At 44.3% G+C, this 23,133-nt stretch overlaps 2 protein-coding genes across 5 annotated transcripts in view; one reads left to right on the top strand and one right to left on the bottom strand.

The window, feature by feature from the left end:
- The first annotated feature begins 729 nt into the window (after positions 1 to 729).
- Positions 730 to 8,033, top strand: CNP (2'',3''-cyclic nucleotide 3'' phosphodiesterase). Of its 2 annotated transcripts, none has more exons than XM_077164388.1 (4): positions 730 to 863; positions 2,166 to 2,835; positions 4,907 to 5,046; positions 6,461 to 8,033. In XM_077164388.1, exons 1-4 carry the CDS (start codon positions 861 to 863, stop codon positions 6,908 to 6,910), a joined length of 1,263 nt encoding a protein of 420 aa, XP_077020503.1. In that variant the 5' UTR covers positions 730 to 860; the 3' UTR covers positions 6,911 to 8,033. The 2 variants fall into 2 exon arrangements, with proteins under 2 accessions (XP_077020503.1, XP_077020504.1); XM_077164389.1 differs by lacking the exon at positions 730 to 863 and adding an exon at positions 909 to 1,039.
- DNAJC7 (DnaJ heat shock protein family (Hsp40) member C7) overlaps positions 7,280 to 23,133 on the bottom strand; it is a 36,002-nt gene continuing 20,148 nt past the window's right edge. The window contains exons 5-13 of one of the 3 annotated variants that reach the window (XM_077164387.1): positions 18,659 to 18,777; positions 17,717 to 17,870; positions 16,993 to 17,157; positions 16,003 to 16,094; positions 12,995 to 13,068; positions 12,459 to 12,605; positions 12,066 to 12,218; positions 9,869 to 9,931; positions 7,280 to 9,446 (exon numbers count right to left, since the gene is read on the bottom strand). In XM_077164387.1, coding sequence (XP_077020502.1) covers positions 9,409 to 9,446; positions 9,869 to 9,931; positions 12,066 to 12,218; positions 12,459 to 12,605; positions 12,995 to 13,068; positions 16,003 to 16,094; positions 16,993 to 17,157; positions 17,717 to 17,870; positions 18,659 to 18,777 — 1,005 coding nt within the window. In that variant the 3' untranslated portion in view covers positions 7,280 to 9,408. The remainder of the gene's footprint in view (positions 9,447 to 9,868; positions 9,932 to 12,065; positions 12,219 to 12,458; positions 12,606 to 12,994; positions 13,069 to 16,002; positions 16,095 to 16,992; positions 17,158 to 17,716; positions 17,871 to 18,658; positions 18,778 to 23,133) is intronic. The other 2 variants (XM_077164386.1, XM_077164385.1) reach the window with 2 other exon arrangements.

Below are 23,133 nucleotides of genomic sequence, written 5' to 3'. Positions count from 1 at the left end.
CCTCCTCTGTAAAATGGGATACCAGCTTCAGGGGGTGGTGTGAAGATTGAATGCTTAGCACAATTGGTACTCAGAAGGCTCTGGAAAACTGAACCGAGGATTGAGTGACTTCACGGAGGAGGTGGCAGCTGAGCAGCTAGCCTTAGAGGAAGTGTTAGGATCTCACTACACAGTTCATCTGTTCCTTTGCCCACTGCCATCCCGGTTCATTTCCATAGTCCCCAGATGGAAGTGCTGGGGCTCAGGCTGACTTCGGGGCAGGGCAGGGTCCAGGGCCAGGTAAGTGAGATACAGCCTCAGACACAAAAATGGGGAGCCCCAAAACACAGTAATCAAGACACATACTTTAATGCATGTTGTAAAAAAAGAATTAATGCAAAAATTCATGATGGATAAAATATTAAAATTGTAAAGACAAGCTCTGACCCTGTACTCGGACGATCCTGTCTCACTCTAAACCCGACCCTGCCATGGTGTGGGGAGGTGTGTGTGTGTGTGGGTGTGTGTATGTGAGTGTGTAATTGCTTTCCCATTTAAAGAGTTAATCATCCACGTGTACAGGAAAAAAGAGGTCGAACAAGCGCTCCCAGCCGCCGCTGGCTCTTCGAGGGCACGACAGGTGTGCCACGCAGACGTGCAGCTCCTACTCCCGGCGGGGCCCCACAGAGGCTCCCTGCTGGCACTGAACCAGCTTCCGAGTTTCGATTCCCCGGCGCTTGCGCGGGGAGGCGCGGGGCTCCGCCCCCAGGCTATGTAAGGCGTCCGGGGTAGGGCCCACGCGCTCGTAGACTCCCGTGTCCCTCCGCGCAGGCGGGCGGTCCCGGAGCGCGAGGCGGCGACAGCGGCGCCCCTTCTTCATCATGGTGAGAAGGCGGGTGAAGGCCAAGGGGGGAGGGAGAGGACTGGGTGGGCCCGAGAGATAGCTCCATAACGGAAAACAAAAGTATTTTGGGATTCTCGGGAGGAAGTGGTATGCAAATGAGGACCCGAGGTTCCGGATTTGAGTTGAAGCTTTCTTGGTACTCCAGTGCTGTCTCAGGTATGGGAGAAGCGGGACATTTGGGGGCAGTGGGGACGGCCACTGGAGGCCGAAAACAATGACGTTTGTGAGGAAGGGACTCAGGATCTACAGAAACTGCTACTTGTATGGGAAGGGGGCGTGGAGCTGGACTACGGGTGTCACAACGCGAGGGCCTTGAGCTGGTTCCAACCCCGCGCACACCTGCGCTTGAGCGGCCATTCCTGGCCTTCCCCAGCCCCAAGACCTTGTCTAATAAGGTGATATGCCAATTTAGGGTCTCCCAAGGTGCTGATGGGAGGTGGGGCCAGTTTAGAAGACGATTTATAGCTATTTGTGGCTTTTGACAGACAGGAGAACAAGTGGCCCGGGGCAGTGCAGGCAGCTGTCTGGTGAAACACAGGGAAGTGGCCGGCAGAGCTAGACCCTGAAAGCAGGTGCCCTGTGCAGCCCAGTCCTAGGGCGGTCACAAAGACCACAAGTTTGCGGGGGCGGACAGAGAGAGGGCAGAGGAGGAGGTGGCAGGCGTGGTGAATGAGGGCCTTTGTCCAACGGGCTCCTGCCCTCTCCCCCCACCTCAGCCCTTCTGTGAGACCATTGTCCCCCCATCCCAGACAAGAGAGTATTATCTGTTGCTGCCTTTGTTGGAGGAAGGGAGGCAGCCTTTGGGTAACACCTCCCTACCCCCAATATATGCCCTGAGCCAGGGCAGCCACAGAGGACATCCTTAATAGGTGAATTAGGGCCAGGTCCTAAGACCATAGGCTTCAGTCCATCCCCTGCATTCACTTCCAACACATTTTCCTTTTAGAGGTGGCAGCAGGATGAGTGATTTTTTGAGGCTGCAGCTCTAACTAGAGGAAAGTGAGAATTTAGGAAAGCTGGGGACAAGGTTCCCTCCAGTCTCCACTCCTGCAGCAGAAAGTTACTCAAAGAGACCAAAAATGAGGGACATAGTAGATCCTAAAAATGTTCATACTTCCACTGCTTGGAATGATACCCATACCATCAGGGATACTTATAAATGAGGGCTGGGGAGTCAGGAGCAGCGGTTCCAGGTTAGAAGTAGGGCAGAGATGAAGAGGCAAGGCTGGTAGGAGGGCTGAGAGGGACCCGGGCTGACATCTCTTCTTCCCTCCTCACACAGAATAGAGGCTTTTCCCGCAAGAGCCACACATTCCTGCCCAAGATCTTCATCCGCAAAATGTCATCCTCAGGAGCCAAGGATAAGCCTGAAATGCAGTTTCCCTTCCTGCAGGATGAGGAGACAGTAGCCACACTGCAAGAGTGCAAGACACTCTTCATTCTGCGTGGCCTGCCAGGAAGCGGCAAGTCCACACTGGCACAGGTCATCGTGGACAGGTACCGGGATGGCACCAAGATGGTGTCTGCTGATACTTACAAGATTACCCCTGGCACTCGTGGAGCCTTTTCTGAGGAGTACAAGCAGCTGGATGCGGACCTGGCTGCCTGCTGCCACCGGGGTGTCAGAGTTCTTGTGCTAGATGACACCAACCATGAACGGGAGCGGCTGGAGCAGCTCTTTGAAATGGCCGACCAGTACCAATACCAGGTGGTGCTGGTGGAGCCCAAGACAGCATGGCGGCTGGACTGTGCCCAGCTCAAGGAGAAGAACCAGTGGAAGCTATCAGCTGATGAGTTGAAGAAGCTGAAGCCTGGGCTGGAGAAGGACTTCCTGCCACTGTACTTCGGCTGGTTCCTGACCAAGAAGAGTTCTGAGAATCTCCGCAAAGCTGGCCAGGCCTTCCTGGATGAGCTGGGGAACCACAAGGCCTTCAAGAAGGAGCTTCGACACTGTAGGTGGTGGAGTAGGAGGGATGGGGGACAGGGAAGCTAAGTCCCTGCACTGTTGGCCTCATTCTTTAGCCCAGTCAACACAGGGCACAAGGTACTGTGTGTGTAGGACTCTATCATTGTCGTCAGAGTATTGGGAGCTAAGTGTGGAAGGCAGATGGAAGCTCACCTGATAGGAGGCAGAGGCAAGTTGGTATGAAAGAGAAGTGACTTTGGGGGAGTCATGGCATGGGCTGCTGCCTGAGCACCTTCCTTCCCGATGCACCTTTCTTTCTTGCCCTCTTCTCCCCAGCTCTCCTTTCCCAGCCTGGATCTAGACCACTGTCCTGCCTCAGAGGTGGGAAATGCAAATTTCTATGGGAACAGGAAATATGCCAGCATATTATATAGCCCTAGAGAGAGAATCTGGTCCAGTGTTTTCAAACTCATATTTTAGCAGCAGAAACATTTTTCAAAACAAAATATAACGTGGACTCCTAAGCCGTAAAACAAAAAACAAACAAAAAACAACATTAAAACTAAGGCTCTTTTGTCTTTACTGGGGAATAGTTCTTAGACCTTGGGCTACCCACTCTTCTCCTTGGCCCTCAGTGCACCTTAGTGGCATCCCACAGCTCTGGAGAATAGGAATCTCAAATTTAGTCCAAACCCCCTTGGTTTTACAGACAGGAAGAGGGGCCCAGAAAGGATATGGAATTTGTCCAAAGCCAGAGTGAGTGCAGTAGACCAGCCAGGCCTTTGGACCTGGGGCCCTGGACTGTTGATGCTAGCAGGGCTGCTTCTCCCCACTTCCCCACCCCACAGTGGACTAGACCAGGGTTCTCTCCTGGCAAGAACTCTATGATCCAATGCTAGGGTAGTTTTGAGTTAAAGTCTTTGGTGACCTGCATTCTCCTACAGTGCCTGTTTGGGGATCTGGCCCCCGCTAATCCATCTGTATTTCTTTAATTCATTTCTAGTTCCCCGAATCTTTAATTATCTTTATATTTGAAATGTCCTCACCCATGTTTCTTTATATTAGCTTGTATCACTCAGAAACAGGCAACTTGTGCCTGTGTAAGTTCTCAGATAACTCTTCTCAGCTTTTAAAGCTTGAACCCTCTGGGAGACCAGGGCACTTTGGTGTCTGCAGTGATAACTGGCCAGAAGTGAGCCCTGTTATGTGTGAGGAGCTCAAGAGCAAAGTATTGTAGAGGGAGGGCTCCTGGTCAGAGCTGGTGCCTCTACCCTGGGGAGTGATCGTCCCTTGAAGCTGTTTTTACCATTAAGTAATGGAATCCTTTCCTGCCCAGAATATGGCAAGGAGACATGTAATGGACCAAGAACCACGACTGTGCCAAGTAGAGAGATGTCTTCCTTCCCTGCAGAGGATGGGGGGCATCCTCACAGAGATTCAGCTCAGGGAATAAGGAGGAAAAATCTAGTGATATCCAAGGGCCCTTCTGTGTCAGGTCCTTTGTAAGGCTCTGAGCCACCAAACAACCCTGCAAGGGAATGTATTATTTCTTTGTGACCATACGCCATCTCACTCAAATGGGCTCTGAGTGAAAAGCGGCACTCCCTGAATGCCCTGGGCAAACTGGGCATAGGGTCACTCTAATTATTATACTAGATCAATAGACAAGGATCAGTCACTTGTTCCAGTTCTGGCAGCTACTAAGTGGCAGGGCTGGGATGTCAAGTACAAGTCTTTGTGGATCTGAAGCTTGAGCTCCTTCTGTACCACCTTGTTCCTAACTTTTTTTCCCCCTATCCTGCGTTTTATGAATTATTTTCCTGTTTTAGATGTAATGCTGGTAAATCTGATTCCCTGGGTTTGTACTGTCTATCTCTGGGTTACAAGTGCCTGAACGTTTTCAAGTGATATAAAGGCAGGGAATTTAAATACTTTTTATAGCTCTGAAGTTTCTATTGGTTTGACCATATAACTTATGAATGAATTATAGCGGGTGACTCAAGAATTTATTCTTAATGTCATTTTTCCCTCCGGGCTTCTGTGATCATGGTGCCTCAGTGAGAAACTGGCTTCACAGCTTCTGCTCCCTGCCCTCAGTGCTGTCTCTCTCCTTGCAGTTGTCTCTGGGGATGAGCCCAGGGAGAAGATTGAACTGGTCACCTACTTTGGGAAGAAACCCCCGGGCGTCCTACACTGTACAACCAAGTTCTGTGACTACGGGAAGGCCACCGGGGCAGATGAGTATGCCCAGCAGGATGTGAGTTCTCCCCAGGGAAAGCATGGCTGGAGTGGGAAGGGCCAGGGATAGAGGGGCCTCAGGAGATGGGTACGGGTACAAGGCAGGGACCTACCAGAAACCAGACAGCAGCTTAAGAAAAATGGCATCTCCTCCCTCCAGCTCTCCCCTTCTCTGGCTGAGTTGTGTAAATCTGGTTCCTTTTCTGAGGAGCCAGTCCATATAATACTGCCTACCAGAACACTCATTCTCAAGGCCAGCCCACAGGTGTCTTTCCTTTCCTTTTGCTGGTTCAGGGAGAATGCTGGTTTGTAGTGGGCTTCTGCTGTGGCCTCTCTGACCCTGTGTTAAATTCCAAAGCCTAGAAGTCCCTTGTATCTCAGGCTGAGGTTTCCTGTCCCCAAGTCTGAGGCTTGGCCTTGCCCCAGGGTTAGGGAGTGCTGTGGGATAGTAAAACTTACTGGCTTAGAGGTAGACTCTTCCTTACCACACAGCCTGCACCTGGTACCCTACACTTGTGCCAGAGGTATTCCCCAGATAGAAATGGCTCCTTCAGTGTCATCAACTTCCCTGTGTCACCTTCTCAGCGAGGCTTTCCCTGACTACCCACCCCCATCTCTGCCTGGCCTAAAACAACCATTTCACTTAATTGTTTACTGATCTCCTTCCACTTGAGTGAAAGCTCCCCAAGGGCAGTGATTTTTTTATAGTTTTATTCACCACTGTATTCCCCTCACCTAGCACTGTTGAGTGATTATATATAGCACTTTCTAATACATCTCTAACCTTTTATTTATTTAGCAGTATTTATTAAGCACCTGTTATACCGCAGACACTTGGGATTGGGGATTTTGAGCAAAAATAAGAGATGCCATTATGGTCAGATGACAAGACTTTCTAAAAAATTCAGATTAAAAATCAGATGTAAACCGAAGTGTACAAAGCAGAGAGTGATCAAGAGCATTTCATTCGGATCTCACCTGTCCTCCAGTGTGAACAGGTAGCAGTGTTAGGCTCCTGACACTGTTCTACCTGGTGACTCCTTCAACCCTGATATTAACTCTGATAGGTGGTATCCCTGTACTAGTGAACAAGCCTAGGCACAGTGCTTGCTCAAAGCCCCTACCTAGTGAGTGGTGGGGCTTGGTTCTGAACTTGAGCAGTCTGGCTTTTAACCCTGCTCTATCCTCCCTGTCTGGACAGCTTCCTTTTCATGTCAGCCTGCAGTGTCAGTGGGTAGACATCCTCCAACAACACACCTGTGCATTTTAGATATTTGGGGATGATGTGCCTCTAAAGAAGACCTTAGCTCACTTGTGCTCCCTTCTGTTGAAACTCAGCCTTCTCTCCTCTGGGAGTGACCCACGCCCCCATTCAGCTGTCCCTTTCTGGAAGCCAACACCTCTAGCTCCATCCCCTTTCTCACTCTCCCCAGGTGGTGAAGAAATCTTACTCCAAGGCCTTCACACTGACCATCTCTGCCCTCTTTGTGACACCCAAGACGACTGGAGCCCAGGTGGTATTGAGCGATCAGGAGCTGCCATTATGGCCAAATGATGTGGACAAGCTGTCATCCTCTGATAGCCTGCCCCTGGGAAGCCGTGCTCATATCACCCTAGGCTGTGCGAGTGACGTGGATGCTGTGCAGACAGGCATTGACCTCCTAGATATTGTGCGACAGGAGAGGGGGGGCAACCCAGGTGAGGAGGTGGGTGAGCTAAACCGGGGAAAGCTCTATTCCTTGGGCAGTGGGCGCTGGATGCTGAGGCTGGCCAAAAAGATGGAGGTCAGGGCCATCTTCACAGGGTACTACGGGAAGGGCAAACCTGTCCCCATACATAGCAGCCGGAAGGGGGGTGCTTTTCAGTCCTGCACCATCATTTGAATGTTCTTACCACCAGTACTGCCCCTTGCTCTTTAGAAGGGGGAATGTGGGGGGAGGGGGGGGAGGCTGAGGGAGACATGCCCTCTGCAACATCTTTGTTTTTAAGTTTGTTTGTTTTTTTACTCAAAGTTAACATACCTGTAACTTTTTAAAAACTTGTAAAATAACTGTCCATTTCTTCCTGCCCACCCCCTTTCCCTCTAACACTCAAGTTCTCAACATTGGGGAGATGGATAAGGTACCATCCAGAAACTTGGACCAAAACTGACAGGACTGGGCTGAGCTGGGCCTGGTGCCATAGCCTGAACTTGCCTTCAGTTACTGGTTAGCCCAGCCTGCACCCCCAGATTCACTGTTCTGCCTAGAGCTGGGCTAGTGGGGAGAGACCTTAGAGCCGCAGGTACCCTGCTGACTGGTGGCAAAAGGCAGTGGATTTAGAGTGGCAGCCACTGCTATGGAAAATCAGGGTTGGATTTGGTGGGTAGGATCATTGGGCTTTTAATACATTTCTTAATCATTAGCTCTAGGCAGGCTGGGGATCTTTACCAGAGTAGAAAAAGGGGTTTATCTGTCACCTTTGGTCCTACGTCCCCATGCCCTCCCCTTCTTTATTCCTTAACTAGGTAACAGTTGGATAACTAAGAAACAGAACAATAGGCAGCAGCCACACCTCAGGCTGGCTACTGATCTCAGCCCTGAAAGGGGATGGGGTAGCCACCTTTCCAAGGGTATAGGCTCTATTACGTGGATGGGGATATCAAGGCCAGAGAGACAGTACATAGAGGGAAGCTCCCATTTTGTCATCTGTCCAGACCATCTTGCCTCCATGGTGCATCCAGAGGCCTCTTCTAAAGGTGGGTCAGTGGGCCCCAAGAGCCAGTGGATGGACTTCTGGCTGTTGAGGGCCAGGTCCCATGTGTTGCCTCTGGCAAGGGGTTTTTAGCAGTCCTACATGTGCTGTGGTTCTTGGGGTGCCCTCCACTGCCCCCTGCTCAGTAACAGGGCCTCACTAATACTAGCTTGTTATGCAACAAAAATGCTTGGGATTTAAGTTACAGTCCTGGTTTTGCCCAGCTTCACCAACTTGTAAGACTGATAGATGAAATAAATCATGTTAATCCTATCTGCGTGCAGTCTCTCTCACCCTTCTGTGTCCGGAAGAATCTTTCCCGGGGCTAGGGCTGCATGTTTAAGGACTGGCTTTGTCCCACTGCTTGGGGCCATCGGTCCTGTCTCCCCTCTGCTGGCTGAGCACAGCTGTGGTGGTGAGCCTGGGCCACTGAACAGTGCTGGCTTTCATAAGGAGGCAGAAAGGAGAGAGGCTGGTCTTAGACTCCCTAGAAGGCGGGAGTTGGCTGGATGTGAGGACTGTGCAGCAAGCGGAGAGCCTCACATTCCTCATTAACTGCTGCAATAGCTTACAGGTATCACCAGTCAAATCAAAGATTTCTCAGCAAGACCCAAATTTCCCATTTTTCCACTTCTCTTGGAGAGGCTACTCTGCTCACTCTCAGACCAGTGCTACTTCAAACCCAAGGGTGACCTAAGTTTCAAGAGTCCTTTTCTGGCTAGAAGGGGCTTGGCTGGACATATGGGAAATTTCCAAGGCCTAACTCATAGTCATTGCACCATGACCTTGGTACCAGATGGGGAAATTGGGAGTAAAATGGGGGGAAGGGTTCAGAAGAAAAAGAAATCATACGTAACTATCTGGTCCAAATGTGAGCCTGACAGTGGCAGGCAGACCCCTAGGCTCAGAAGCTGCCTTCCTACTTTCAAAGTATATGGAGGTTAGGGAGGCAAGATTTTATCTTCCTTGTCATCTCCATGAAGCCCATCACTAACAGCAGGAACCGTGAGAATCTACACAAACTACCCCTGTCGAGGTTAGCCCAGCCTGATGCTTCGCACCTGCGCCCCCCCGGCTCCTAACTGAGGTTTGGGCACACATGGCTTCTAGCCCTTTCTGGTGGCCCCTACCAGGAAACCAGCATGTTTTCTCAACTCACTTCCCATGGCTTGCATCAGGCTGGGCCCAACAGAACACCCATGCTAAGCACTCACAGGTGAAACAGGTTTGCAAGAGGCTGGCGGAACTTTAAGTCATGCCAGGATCAAAAATTCCATCTTGGGTGCTCAGCTCTGGCCTGTGAACTCTGGAGTAGCACAAAACAGCTGCCAGAGCAAAGGGCCAGAAAGGGTCAAAACATTTTATTCTCTTCATTTTTTTTCTTTTTTAATAAAGTTAAACCGTAAAACAAAAATTCACAGGCTGCCTCCCTATCCACCCCCACCTCCCTCCCCAACCCACAGTCTTCGGCACTGGCTCCCTTTTCTTCACCCCACTCACACAGACACAGAGGTATCCAACTGAGAAAACAAAACTGCTCTAAGTACAGGGAGACATGATGAAGGGAGGAGTTGAATTGTGTCCATATTCAAGGTTAAATTGAGTGAGTCTGCATTTTCTGGGTTGTGGGTGGTTGGTTTTCTTTTCATTAGCCAAACTGAAAAAAGAAATTCCCTGGACCAGATGCTGAAAGAGAAAAGAAGGGCTTATTAGTTGGTTCTGTGAATTTTCTAAGGAAGATCACTTTTTAACCATTTGATAATGAGAAAGTCTTCAAGGGTTGCTTAAACAACACAGGGATCAAAGAGCCTGGACCCTGAAGGGTGAGAGAGACCACGTAAGAGCATATATATATGTGTGCAACTTCTAAACACCTTCACTCTCACAGAGAGGTCCAAGTACTACACAACTCTGAAATGCCTCCCCAACCCAGAAGAGGTGTGGTGTTAATGATCCCTAGGCAAAGTGTCCTGGGAACCACCTTCCTCTAAGCTCAGCTAAGTCAACACTGAGTGGACCCTCTGATTCCCCAAGAACCACCGCCTAACCAGGGAGTCGCTGTGTCAGCTTGTGACCCAGGAACTCCCAGGAAGAGCAGACATACTCACCTTCAAAGCTGAAGCCCCCTGGACCACCGAAGAATGCCTTGAATATATTGTTTGCATCAAAATCTGTGAGGCACGGCAATTAACAAAGAAGGAATAAAAAGATGAAAAAATTAAAACTGTCCAAAGAAGAACTTATCATGACACTGAGAATGGGTCTCCAAACCTTTCCCAGATAATATCACTTCCCTCCTTTCCCAACAGTTCAGACTAGAGGTGAGCAAATCTGTCCCCACTTGGTCCACTACTAAATTATATTCCCTTCTCCTTCAAAGTGTGGCCCCAAAGGAAAGCATTCTCTACTTGAACCTGCTTCACTGTGCCTTCTTAACAACTGGAAACGCCACCTGTACTTGAATGACACAAAACTTTGTAAGCGTTCATGTCTTTTTTTTTTTGCCCCCATACTCTGGGGCCACTACCTAAAATTTATCACCTGTTTGCTACCAAGAATAAATATAAAAACAAGACCTATGATTTACTGCTTTTGTTTGATTCCCTATTTATTACCTTATCAAAACTATACACCAGAAAAAAAAGCTCTGGTAAGCACCTGCTAGGTGCTGGTTGCTTTATTTACCTTCTGTCACTTAATAACTTAAACAGTTTGTCAAGAAAAGTATTATTCCCAGTTTACACTCAACAAAACCTAATGTATGGTGCTCAAGTAACTTGCCTAAGATCACATGGCCAGTAAAAGCATCAGAACCAAGATGCTTGTCTCACTCCAGCCAGTACTATGCTCTTTTTACCAGGCTATCTCCACCAGCTAATCCCACAGGCACCTGTGTCCAAAAGTGGATTCCTCTCTGCCTGCTTATCTTCAACTTTCTGGGTCACTCAGCTCAGTGAATGGCCCCACCATGTCAGTTAAGCCAAAGTCACTCTGAACTTAGTTCTTTCCCTCTCAACACATTTCGTCAACAACTAAGTCCTGCCAAGTCTACCACCTTAATAGCTCCTAACTGTGCCCTACAATCCTTTTTTCCTTATGTGTCTCCTCCCATCTCTGTTCTCTATCACCCCTTCCAAACCACCTCTTTTGTACCATCACAGATACATTTCTAGAGCTTAAATCTGGTCCATAATGCCCCTACTTCAAACCCTTCAATAACTTTTTTTTTTCTTTTTTGAAATAAGCAGGCTCCAGGAATCGAATTCAATATTTTTTTTTTTTTTGCATGGGCAGGCACTGGGAATTGAACCCGGGTCTCCAACACGGCAGGTGAGAACTCTGCCTGCTGAGCCACCATGGCCAGCCCAAATTAAGTAACTTTTAATGGCATATACTAGTTGTTCTCAACTGCTGGACAGTGCAACATGGTTACTATTAATAAACCTATGTTTATTAAACACACATGCTGTGGAGGATTCAGAATTATCTACAGAATGTCATCAATCTTATTTTAAATAAGAGCAATCTTATTTTAAGTTCCAATACATTTTCTTAGTGGAAGAGAAAGGGTTGGCATTAGAGAACTGTGTGTAAGAACTATGCATATCCCAGGGCATCTTATCTCTTTGAATCCACAGTGGATACCACTACCAATTACAGCTCTATGTCATTCTAAGTCTTTTGGGTAAATTAAAATCTGTGAAGGTGTACAGGATGCCAAACACATACACATCAGTCAGTATATACTATGCAGTGGGAAAAAAACTTCCAGCCAATAGGATTAAGTCCCTATTTCTCAATCCCGTTTTTAAGGCCTGATCCAGTTCCTTCCTGCCTCACCTCTCACCACCTACCCTACTATGTTCCTATACTAAGCCACCAGCAACTCTCCAAAGGTGCCAGGCTTTACTATACTTCGAAGCTTTTTCTTGCTAGTGCTTACTACAAAACCACCTTGATGCCCACTCTGCAGCCTGGGCACTTGCCATTCTTATTGCATTTGTTTGATTCCATGTCTATCATTCTGTCTCGACCAGGGGTGGATTTGGCTTGTGGGTTGGAGTTTGCCAGTCCCTAGTCTGTGAGCTTCCTTGAGGTTAAGGAATCTGTTTGATTCATCTTTTTAACTCCAGCACCTAAGACAGTGCCTCAGACGGTGTGTTTTACAAACCTCATCAAGAGTACATTTTATAAACCAGAGTGTTACTAGCTGATTATGTACAGATTTTCCCTCTGGAGGATCTTTGGAAAATTTTAACATTCTACAGCCATCAGATTCATCCCAGGTTGCCCCAACCAACTCACCACCCACATTCATGCCCTCCTCATCTAGGTCTTGTCCACTGTCATAGCGAGTCTTTTTCTTGGGATCAGAGAGGATGGTGAAGGCTTCTCCAACTTCCTTGAACTTTTTCTCCTCCTCCTTCTGAACTTCAGCACTGGCTCCACTATGCCGATCTAAAGGGAGGAGGAGTACGGGAAGAATTCATATGAAATCAGTCTCAAAGTTTAAAAGAAAGACCACTTCATGCCTAATTTTAGAAGGTACTTCCAAAATTTGGAGGATATGGAACTTAACACACAGCCTCAGCTTATCTCAGCTGCAGCGCCTCTGAGGCTTTCATCTAGACTGAGTTTGGCAGTGAGCCTGCCCTGCTTGCTCTTCCCACTGCGTCTCTTCCTTGGCACTGGCTTTACCTGGATGGTGCATCAAAGCCCGTTTCCGATAAGCTTTCTTGATCTCGTCCTCAGAGGCATTCTTGTCCACTCCCAGAATCTTGTAGTAATCTTTTCTCTTACTCTTCTTCAGCTCCAGCTGTGCATTTTTTAGGAGTTGTTTGTGTTCTACAGGAAGACATCTGGTGTGAACTGGTAAATAAGATTCTGGCTCCCTTTGCTGAGTCCCAGCCTAGCCAACCTGGAGTTACAAGCCTTATTAACCATACTAGGAGCTTTTATGGTGCTTTCCTCTGGTAATTTAAAAATTTCTACTCAAAACTTAGGTTCCCCACATCGGCTGCATCATAGATAAGGAAGTGAAAGTGACAGGGTGGATTTGGGACCAGAAAATAGGTGCCTCGCCATCCAGCCAGGTTCTCTGTTCACTTCTTCCTAGCTGGTGACCAAATAAGCTCCAAGTACATTCCTAAACCAAACTACCTCTACGTCCAGTTTTAGGGTCTTTATGTAACCATTCAGTTCCCTGAGAAACTAATGATTTCAAACTCCTTTACCTTTTGTTTTCTCTGTCTGATACACTTTTTCGTAGTCCCGCAAGGCTTCTTCATACTGTTCTGTATCCATATAACTGAGAAGGAAATATAGGTCAGTACTATGCTCAAACATAAAACAATGATCTTCAGTATCATTCTAGGAGTAAGAGGCATGGCTCAAGCAAGAGACACACACTTTTGGTACAATACTTCATGAAATAGGAGCCTCTAATTTAGCACTCCAAGAATTAGCTACCAGTTTCTCAAGGAAAGAGGCCTTTTGGTACCGGCACCCAATCAGTGAAATGATGCTTTGCTCTGAGCAGACAGCAAGAAGGGGGAAAGTTCCTTTGGATATGACATACAGCCACCAAAAACAAAGATCTGGACTGCCTAAGGAAAGGCAATGTAAAGGCACCTAGGTGATTACCTGGGATCAAAACGAGAAAATATAAAGGGAGATATAGTTATGAAAGAGCTCTGAAACCTTTGAAATCATGCCATAAACATGCAGGGCTAGCTCCAATCTAGAGTCACAATGGGGTTAGTGAGCCAATGAGTCAGCTCAACAGGCTAAGGTGGTAACTGCCAGCAAATGCTTTCATTAAAACCAGTCAATATGAACTGTAGGTAAATGAGATAGAAAAGAAGATGTGAAACATGTTTGCTTCTATTTTGGTAACTCAGAAAAAAGGAGGGAGAGGTCTCTGGCTCTAGATGAAAGGAATCTAGCTTGACAGGCTGATGGCCAGACTTTTTAACTTTTTCCCACAGAAAGAAGTGGCATTTTCTGTGCCTTGTTAAGATCACTGGCACAGAGAACAGCCTAGAAACTATAAGAATGGTAGAGCTCCAGAAGCAAACACCATCAGCTGGTGAATGGGATGTGACCATGTAATTCAGCTGGCAACTGCCCAAGAGATCCAACATATTCTACTGCTGCAACATAAGTCTATCTTTGCAAACATCATGAAGTCCCACCAGGCTTGTGGGCTGAGGCAGGGATGAGTGCAACTCATAAGGCTGGCAAAAGATAAGCCCAGCATCTTAGGCTTTTCTGATTTTCTGGCAACATCTCGATTTAGGACTTGGTGAAACAGGGCACAAATGCTACTAGGGGTTCAGAGAATCATTCAAAGACTAAAGTGTAACATGATTTGAAATAAAATCATATTTTATATATGATATAGCTGCTTATGAGGAAGAAAACTGGTAACTGAGAGCACTGGACATAGAATAATCTAACTGAGTAACCCTGATAAACTTTTCAAGTCCATATATGACATATTAATCAGGCTTATACTAGAATGATTTGCACCTTTACATCACTTACATCACAACTTAGTTTTTTGTTTTTTTTAATTCAAGGATATACTTCTACTTTAAATTAAAAAGTTGAGAAAAATTAAAGTAGGAAAGTAAGCAGAGTTTTAGGGAAAAAGGGAAACTTCTAGCCTACAATGGGAAATGTAGCCAAGATGTGACGTCTCTCCAATTTTAGGGGTATGGTGAAGTAGACTCAGACAATGGGCAGGCCTCTGGTAAGGCTTCAGCCTGAACTATTCTCCAATATTTCTTGTCAATACCAGCTGCTAAGGCCATGGTTCCAAACACTCATTCAACAGTGCCAAACAGTGCTTGCTCTCCCTCTGTGGTGGGATCTCAAAGGCAGAACCGTTCAGAGAAGGACAGTTCTGTTTCTACCACAAAGATTAAGAAATTCTTGATTTTTCTTTATTGCACAAACATAAAGAAGAAAATAATCCTCCCTCCCATTATATTCCTAGCAAATTATCTGTTTTCTTCCCATTCTGTTTGAAGACTGCAGATTGTTCATTGATTAGATCATATATACAGCCACCTCCACCCCAGACATTTAGGTGATTCTGCTTTGGGTTATTATAGATAAAAGTACAGTAAACATCTTCAAACATATAGCATCTGTTGAAAGAAGTCTTTAGCTCGATCAAAGACCATCCTTTTGTCTTCCAAAGCTTCTACTTTTGTCTGCCAGTGGTTTTCAAAGATGGTTTCACAGAATCTATCTATAACTCTGTGTGTGCTTGTTTCTGCCAGACTTAGTGATCGACTTAAAAATTCACTTAAATGAGAGGTAGTCCATGAACATCCTGCATCACTGATGAGATTGGGGAGCTTAAAGAACTGGCTTATGGGTCTAGGAATCATTAACAGCACCTATTCTCTGGATATAACATTCCATCTTGGAAAGGAACAAGCATTGGGGAATTGGCATAGATATATATCTTCCTTAAGGAACTTTAAAGACAGGAGGTTCTTCTTTGTCTGAAATGAAAAGAGATAGGTATCTGAGAGTGGTCTTTCCTAGCCACTGTTAATACTCCTGTCTGGTGGGTCCAAGAGTAAAATGAACAAGCACTCTGACTCTGAAGGCAAACATAGGCTCTAGAAGGTAGGCATATGCTGGCTCATAAACTGCCTTTGCTCAAAACACATGAGCACATCTAGGATGTTGCAAAAAGGGTTCCTTGTACTGCTGGGAGGCTGAGCCAGATAAATTAAATCCTTCCAAGCATAACCCCTGCCCAGAACAAAGAAGATAAGCACAACTCTCAACTGTCTCCAAGAGACAGTTTATTTCTTCTGCTTCCAAGCACCTTGCATTCATTCAACAAAACATTGATTGAGTGAGCACCTACTATGTGCCAAGCACTGTGCCAAGTTAGAGCAAAAGTGTACAACACAAAGTAAAATCTCCAAAGGAAAAAGACTTAATCTTTAACAAAAGGAGTTTGGGTCAGGTATCAGAGGAAACTTACTGACCGTGAGGGGCGTTAGACACAGGCATGGGAGACTGAGGGAGCTTGTGCAATCTCCTCCGCTGGAGGTCTATAAAGAGAGTCTAGGGCTGGAACAATCCCACCTAGAGGCAGGGGGAAGGACCAAATGACCTCACAATATCCCTGGGTCTGCTTCCGTCTTCCATAATGCAATTCCCCTGGTAGGCCATCTGCCACTCCCTCTTCCCCCCACCTACCAGAGGCACTTACCACTGAGCTCTTCTCAAGTAGGCTTTTATATAAGTGTCATCGAGCTTCACTGCATTTGTGCAGTCTTCTATTGCATCATCTAGTTTCCTAAGCTTCAGGAGAGAGAGAGCAGTCATACTTCCCATCTTTGGTGATTGAGGGAGCCCCAAAGCTGTGAGCATGGCTTCAGAATTCTAAGAGCATCAGTCATGTTGGCCCCCTAATTGTCACATGTTCTCAGTCACTGGGAAAACCACTGTCTCACAGTGCTAAGGACACCTATGCATTGGGCAGCATTCCTGAATTTAGAATTGGTTTCTTTTCTATGATGAAAGACAGGCACACCTGTCTGCAGGGATTTGCTACCTCTATCATTTCATGTTAAGTGTCTACCCATGACACAGAAATAAGAAGGGTAGTCCCTGCCCTAATTTTTTCAGAGAACAACTAGAGGGATGAGAATTATGATTATTTTCAACTACAAGAATTCTACAAGAGCAGAGAGTCTGGCTTTGATGAGTTTTGGGCCATAAGGGTACTAGGGCCATGTTCAACTGAGCATGGTAATATTCAGTCATGCCGAAGAAAAACCCTAAGGTCCACCCCACACTCTAGTTTCTCCTAAATCACTCCTACAAAGAAAGGATCACTTGTTTAGGAAAGAAGAAGCAATAATCCTTGCTTAAATTCATCCCCAAGCCCCTAGCCATTATCTTACTGGGGAAAAGGAGCCTTAAGGAGGAAGACATAAGAATATTCTTCCAAATTGTCGTTTACCTGCCCTCAAAAACTTCTGCCACTGAGCCACCATTGTACCGCCCTTTTAAGTGCCCTCAGAAAAGAGAAATTAAAGCTTTCCTCTTAGAAGGTAGTTCTTAACAAGGTGAAATAGTAACTGAAACAATTTTTCTCCTGTCATCTGGCTTACCCTCATTGGGTAGATTTCCCAAGACCTTTTGATGTCCCTTAACAATATCTACATAGGCCCCAAGACTCAGACCAAGTGCTTACCTTGGAATTAACCGTACCCCGATTACAGTAGAGTTTAGCATTTGTTTTTATATTGTTGGGGTCTATCCCCAGGGCTTCTGTGTACAGTTTATATGCTAGTTTGTAATTTCCTTCTTTAAAAGCTTTATTCCCATCTTCTTTCTTTGCTTTAAGTGCTTTGGCATTCTATGGAGAAAAGGAAGGGGAGGTCAGTTACATATCCAGAAAGGCTTAGACCATGGCACAGAGAGGCCAGTGTCTACTTTCAATTTCTTGGATCCCAGTAGCTCAACATCACAGGTCAGTCCCCCACCACTACCACCACCATCGCGACCACCACCATCTGGACTACTTTGTTGCTCACTGGTGCTTCCTACAGAGTAGACAGAAAAAGCAAGATTTAAAAATATATATCAATGAGATCTATGTTACCCAGGGCTTGCCTCCTCTCCCCAGGGCAAGCATTCCTGTCATTTCTTCAGCTGAGGGAAAAAAAAAGAAAAAGGAAAAAAAAAGTACACTTAGATATTAAAAGGACCTGACCCTATAATGATCACATGATCTTACCTTTAGGTAAATAAAAGTAGACCTGAAATAATTTCTAATGAAAAGACCAAGGATCTTTCAAAGCAGGAAGAAAAGAGACATCACATTCCTTGTGATTCTAAAACTTTCCATTCTACCCATCTTAAAGCCCCAATGGAGGAGCCTCCCTTCCCACCCAAATCTGGTACCTAGAACTTACTCTGCAAGCAATACAAGCCTTCTCATGGTCAGGAGCCATTCTGAGAGCCTGTACAAAAAACTGAACTGCCTTCTCAATACAATCTTCATAATAAAGGCAAAGACCTCGTACATACAGAGCATCTGCATTGGTAGAATCCATTCGTAAAATGTCACTGCAATAGCCAGAAAGGAACACATTCAGCTGATGTTTGGTACATCCCCAGTATTGCTACTATTTAGGCCAATTTTTTCATTGTTCATGTCTCTAATACTAATAAATGAAAGTATTCAAAGGTAGATAGCATTCCAGGAGTCTCCCCAAACCTCCCCCCAGAATAAGCCACATGTATTTTATCTTTAACATACTTCTTTTGTCTCACAAACCTTATTAGATTATAACAGAGGTCAGCAAACTACAGCCTATGGGCTAAAACCTGCCTGCGACCAGTTTTTGTAAATAAAGTTTTATTGGAAAACAGACAGACCCATTCATTTATCTATCATCTATGGCTATCTGTATTATAATGGCAGAGCTGAGTAGCTGCTCCAGATACCATCTGGCTTTTCACAAAAAAAGTCTGCTAACCCATGGAGCAGAAGTACCTCTAAAGAAAAGGAGTATAATAAAAAAAAAGAAAACAACAAAAAAACTCACACAGCACACATACATGTGTTCTTCCATTTATAGCTCAAGTACCTATATACTCCAGTAGAATGTTGAATAGCAGTGCTAAAAGTGGGCATTCTTGTCTTGTTCCTGATCTGAGTATCATGTTAGCTGTGGGTTTTGAACTCTGGTCTAAGCTTTGGTTTTAAGCCCCAAGAAGGTCCAGTTTGAGCTGGCTGGCCTACTCACAGGTCATTCAGTAGCTCCCATTCTAAAGAGCTGCCAGACGGCATCCACACTTTGGTAAACCAGCAGTAACTGGCATTTCATTATCATTTTGACCTGATTTCATACCTGGCCACAGACTGTGCTTCTGGATAACGACCCAGCATAGCTAAACATTCTGCTTTGAGGATTTTGAAGCGATGGCAGGCAGGAGCAAATTCTAGGGCACGATCCATGCAGAAAACAACCTGCAGAGAATAAGAAAGCAAAAAAGGCTCTTCATCCTGGACTCCAGAAACATTCTCACTTCAATTTCAGATGAGAGACTGGCTCAAAGCTAAAAGGAGTTGCCTGGGCTCACTTTTTTTTTATTATCTTTTTTTTTTTTTTTTGGCTGGGTTCACTTTTTTTTTTTACATGGGCAGGCACCAGAAATCGAACCCGGGTCCTCGGGCATGTCAGGCAAGCATTCTTGCCTGCTGAGCCACCGTGGCCCGCCCGCTGGGTTCACTTTTGAGCAGGAGAGTAAGATTAGAGTTTCAGCCATATCTAATTCATTTGATTTAATCACTGAAATGAGGAAAGTAGTTTATCCAGATAACAATGACATTAACTGAGTACTTTATATATTAGCCTATTTATCCACACAACTTTGAGAAGTAATATTATTCCTTTATCTTATTGTTGAGAAAACCAAGGCAAAGAGATTAAGTAACTTGCTCAAGGTCAGCAAAGCCAGTAAGTGATAAAAATAAGATTGGAACTTAAATATTAAGACTCCAGAGCACATAAATATAATTAACACACTAAGCTTCCTCCACAATGAATCATTTCTATAGTGACTGTGATCAAAGCTCATATTCTTCTAGGGGAAAAATGTTGTTATTTGCTACTTTGCATACCTCCCCATACTTAGCGCCTCATTCCATAGCAAGACAAGGAATAGCAAAAATAACCTGGTACAGATTCACTGTTCCGTATGTTATTGAAATTGACTCCTTTCCTATGCCACAAGCATCAACATCTTTCCAAAAACCTTTGGTGGCTACCATTCCATCGATGTTTTAGTTCAGAAATAAACCAACAAAAGAGTTCATTTTAAATGGTTTTGAATAGGCTATGTTACAGTACCATTCCCAACATGTCGCTATACAAACCAAAAGCCAAGTATCAAAAACAAACAAATAAGGCTTGGGATTAATCTTTCAGCATCATAACGGTTCTCCACATATTTCCATTTTCTCTCCATAGACGTTTGTTCTCTAAGCTTTCATTTTTTATTTAGTTGCTATTTTTGAGGCTCATATTCTTCCCTGTGAACCAATGCCCCAAAGGAGAAATATGGAGTTAAGGGACACCCATTCCCTCATGAGGGCCTCATTCTCATGGCCTAAGAATCTGACCATGGGGATCAGGAAGAGATGAAGTCTGAAAACTTAGAAGCAGAAGTAACTCAAATTCCATAAAGAAATAGTGTATACATTCATATAATGGAATACTATGCGGCTCTAAAATAGAAGGAAGGTGCTCTCCATGTACCAATATGGAAAGACTTTTAAAGTCTATTAAAGGAAACAAAAGCTACGGCAGAATAATATGTGCAGCATATTACCTTTTATACAAAATAGGAAGGAAAATAAGAATCTATATTTGTATTTGTTCACATATGTAGAATAAAACTGGAAGAAAACAGAGGAAACAAAAACCATGATTACCTTAGGGGTAAAGGAACTGGGCAGACGGAGGACAAGGTTGGGGACACTCATTACTGATTATCTTTTATGCTTTCTAACCTTGTTTTTTTAATTGAAGTGAAATTCACATAATATAAAATTAACCATTTTAAAGTGTACAATTCAGTAGCACTTAGTACATTCATAATGTTGTATAACCATTCGTCTATCGAGTTCCAAAACATTTTCATTAGCCCAAAAGAAAACCCTGTCCCCATTAAGCAGTCAATACCCATTCATTCCCCTCCCTACCCCCACCCCTACTCCTGGCAATCACCAATCTGCTTTCTGTTTCTATGGATTTACCTTTTCTGGATATTTCATATAAATGAAATTATACAATATGTATCCTGTGTCCAGTTTTTTCACTCAGCATAATTTTCAAGGTTCATTCACGCTGTAGCACATCTCGGTACTTCACTCCTTTTTATGGTTGACTCATAATCCCTTGCATGTATATACAATCTGTTTACTCATTCATCTGTTGATGGATATTTGGGATGTTTCCACTTTTTCTTTATTGTGAACAGTGTTCCTATGCATATCAGTGTCTAAGTAACTGTTCAAATATCTGTTTTCAATTCATTTGGGTGTATACCTAGGATACTTTCTAGCTTGAATATCTACCATGAGTATCACCTGTTCAAATTCTTTTCAAAAAAATGGGGAAGCAGGTAAACACCATGAGCTGTTGTGCTGATAAGACTTTCTGCAGTATCAACAGAGCAGTGATGGGGATGCCTCTTTCAATGGCACAGTGATTGTCCTGGAAGTTCTAAGGATGATATCAAAATTCAGGTATTACAAAGTGGCGCTCATTTGTTCCTTCAAATGGGAAAAGAATGAGGGGAGAAAAAGGAGATTACTCAAAATTTAACCAGCTACATCCAGTTGCCTTTACAACATTCTGTAGAGAGATGATTCTGCTCATCATGGGGGAAAAAAAGCTTGGGTGCTTCACTTCCCACCCCCACCTCCCTATGACTAGGGACAGCTGCAGGCAAAGAAGATCTTTGTTTCTTCCAAGTTCATCTGTTTCCTCTGCCAGGATCATAATTCTTCATTTGTGACATCACCATGAGCTACAGTGGAGAGGGGGGTGGGTCTGGGATGTCACAAACAGAGTATTCTGTCACAAACTGGGGATTCTGGTTCCAGAGTGGGCAAGAGAAAAAAGAAATCCAAAAGACCGCTTTTCAAGACAAAGCTTTTGCCTATGTAAACCTCAGAAAACGTGACAAGAGGGAGAATCTCTTTCCAAACACACAAAACAAAACAAAACTTATGAACCATACCACAAAGACACTGTGTTTATTAAAACCAATGGACAAAAGTTATTGCTGGGTCTCTGCATAAGCTAATCAGATATATTTATTACCAAATAAAAGACTTTAGCAATGTGTGACTTAAGAATGATTCTTACTGTACTCTATTATTAAACATTTATTAAGCACCTGCTATAGAAAGTACAGAGCAATTATTACATATGAAGCGACAACTTGTTTCTCAGCAGGAATTCACGAACTTCTTCAAAGTGATTCTAAAAATCTCTCCTGATCAGTGGTTTTACAAATTTTTTGGATCACTTACCTGTATTTTTCAAACTCTAGTGAAAGCTATTTCCAAGTACCCATCTAAGGAAGGGAGTTAGGAATTACACAGATCAGGTATAACCACTACAACATATACAGAGTCATCTAGAACTTTTATACTTTTCACGTTTCATTATATTAATTCATTTGGCACATAAATTTGCAAGAACTATAAAATAGCTCCAAAAAAGACAAGAGCATGTTTCTGTACAAAGGATTAATTTATAGCTCCATCCTAGTTCACATAAAACAGGAATTAAAACCAGTTCTCATTATTCACACAGAAATGGATTATTCCAATACAATATTTTATTCCAACTGGCTTCTCCTCTATTATTAGCCAGCAAAATTTTAGACCACTATCTTTATTTTTCATTGATACATAACCACATACAAACACAAACATTCTTCTCATATGATCATTCCGTTCTTGTTATATAATCAATAACTCACACAATCATCACACAGTTGTATATTCATCATCATGATCATTTCTTAGAACATCTGCATCAATTCAGAAAAAGCAAAAAGAAAACAGAAAAAAATTCATACATACCATATCCCTTACCCCTTTCCTTCACCGATCGCATGCATTTCAATCTACTAAAATAGACCACTATCTTAACAACAGAACATAATCAAGTAACTTGTTTTGCTTTTTATCATAAAGCCAAATATAATTAATAAAGTAAGTATATTAGCAAAGAAAAAAAAATGGGGGGGGGTAAGACAAAAGAAAGTCAAAGCCAAATTAAAGTGATCCCACCAGAATGGCCATTAAAAACAAAACAGAAAATGACAAGTGCTGGAGAGGATGCGGAGAAAGAGGCACACTTATTCACTGTTGGTGGGAATGTCAAATGGTGCAACCACTGTGGAAGGCAGTTTGGCGGTTCCTTAAAAAGCTGAATATAGAATTGCCACATGACCCGGCAATACCATTGCTAGGTATCTACTCAAAGGACATAAGGGCAAAGACAGAAACAGACATTTGCACACCAATGTTTATAGCAGCATTATTTACTATTGCAAAGAGATGGAAACAGCCAAAATGTCCATCAACAGACATACATACGATGGAATATTATGCAGCTTTAAGACAGAATAAAGTTATGAAGTATGTGACAACATGGATGGACCTTGAGAACATTATGCTGAGTGAGACTAGCCAAAAACAAAAGGACAAATACTGTATGGTCTCACTGATATGAACTAACATTAGTGAATAAACTTGGAATATTTCGTTGGTAACAGAGACCATCAAGAGATAGAAATAGGA

Source organism: Tamandua tetradactyla, chromosome 6 (assembly GCF_023851605.1).
Source record: "Tamandua tetradactyla isolate mTamTet1 chromosome 6, mTamTet1.pri, whole genome shotgun sequence".
NCBI classification, from domain to species: domain Eukaryota; kingdom Metazoa; phylum Chordata; class Mammalia; order Pilosa; family Myrmecophagidae; genus Tamandua; species Tamandua tetradactyla.
The sequence above is the reverse complement of the archived record's forward strand: the minus strand, read 5'-3'. Positions and strand labels throughout refer to the sequence as shown.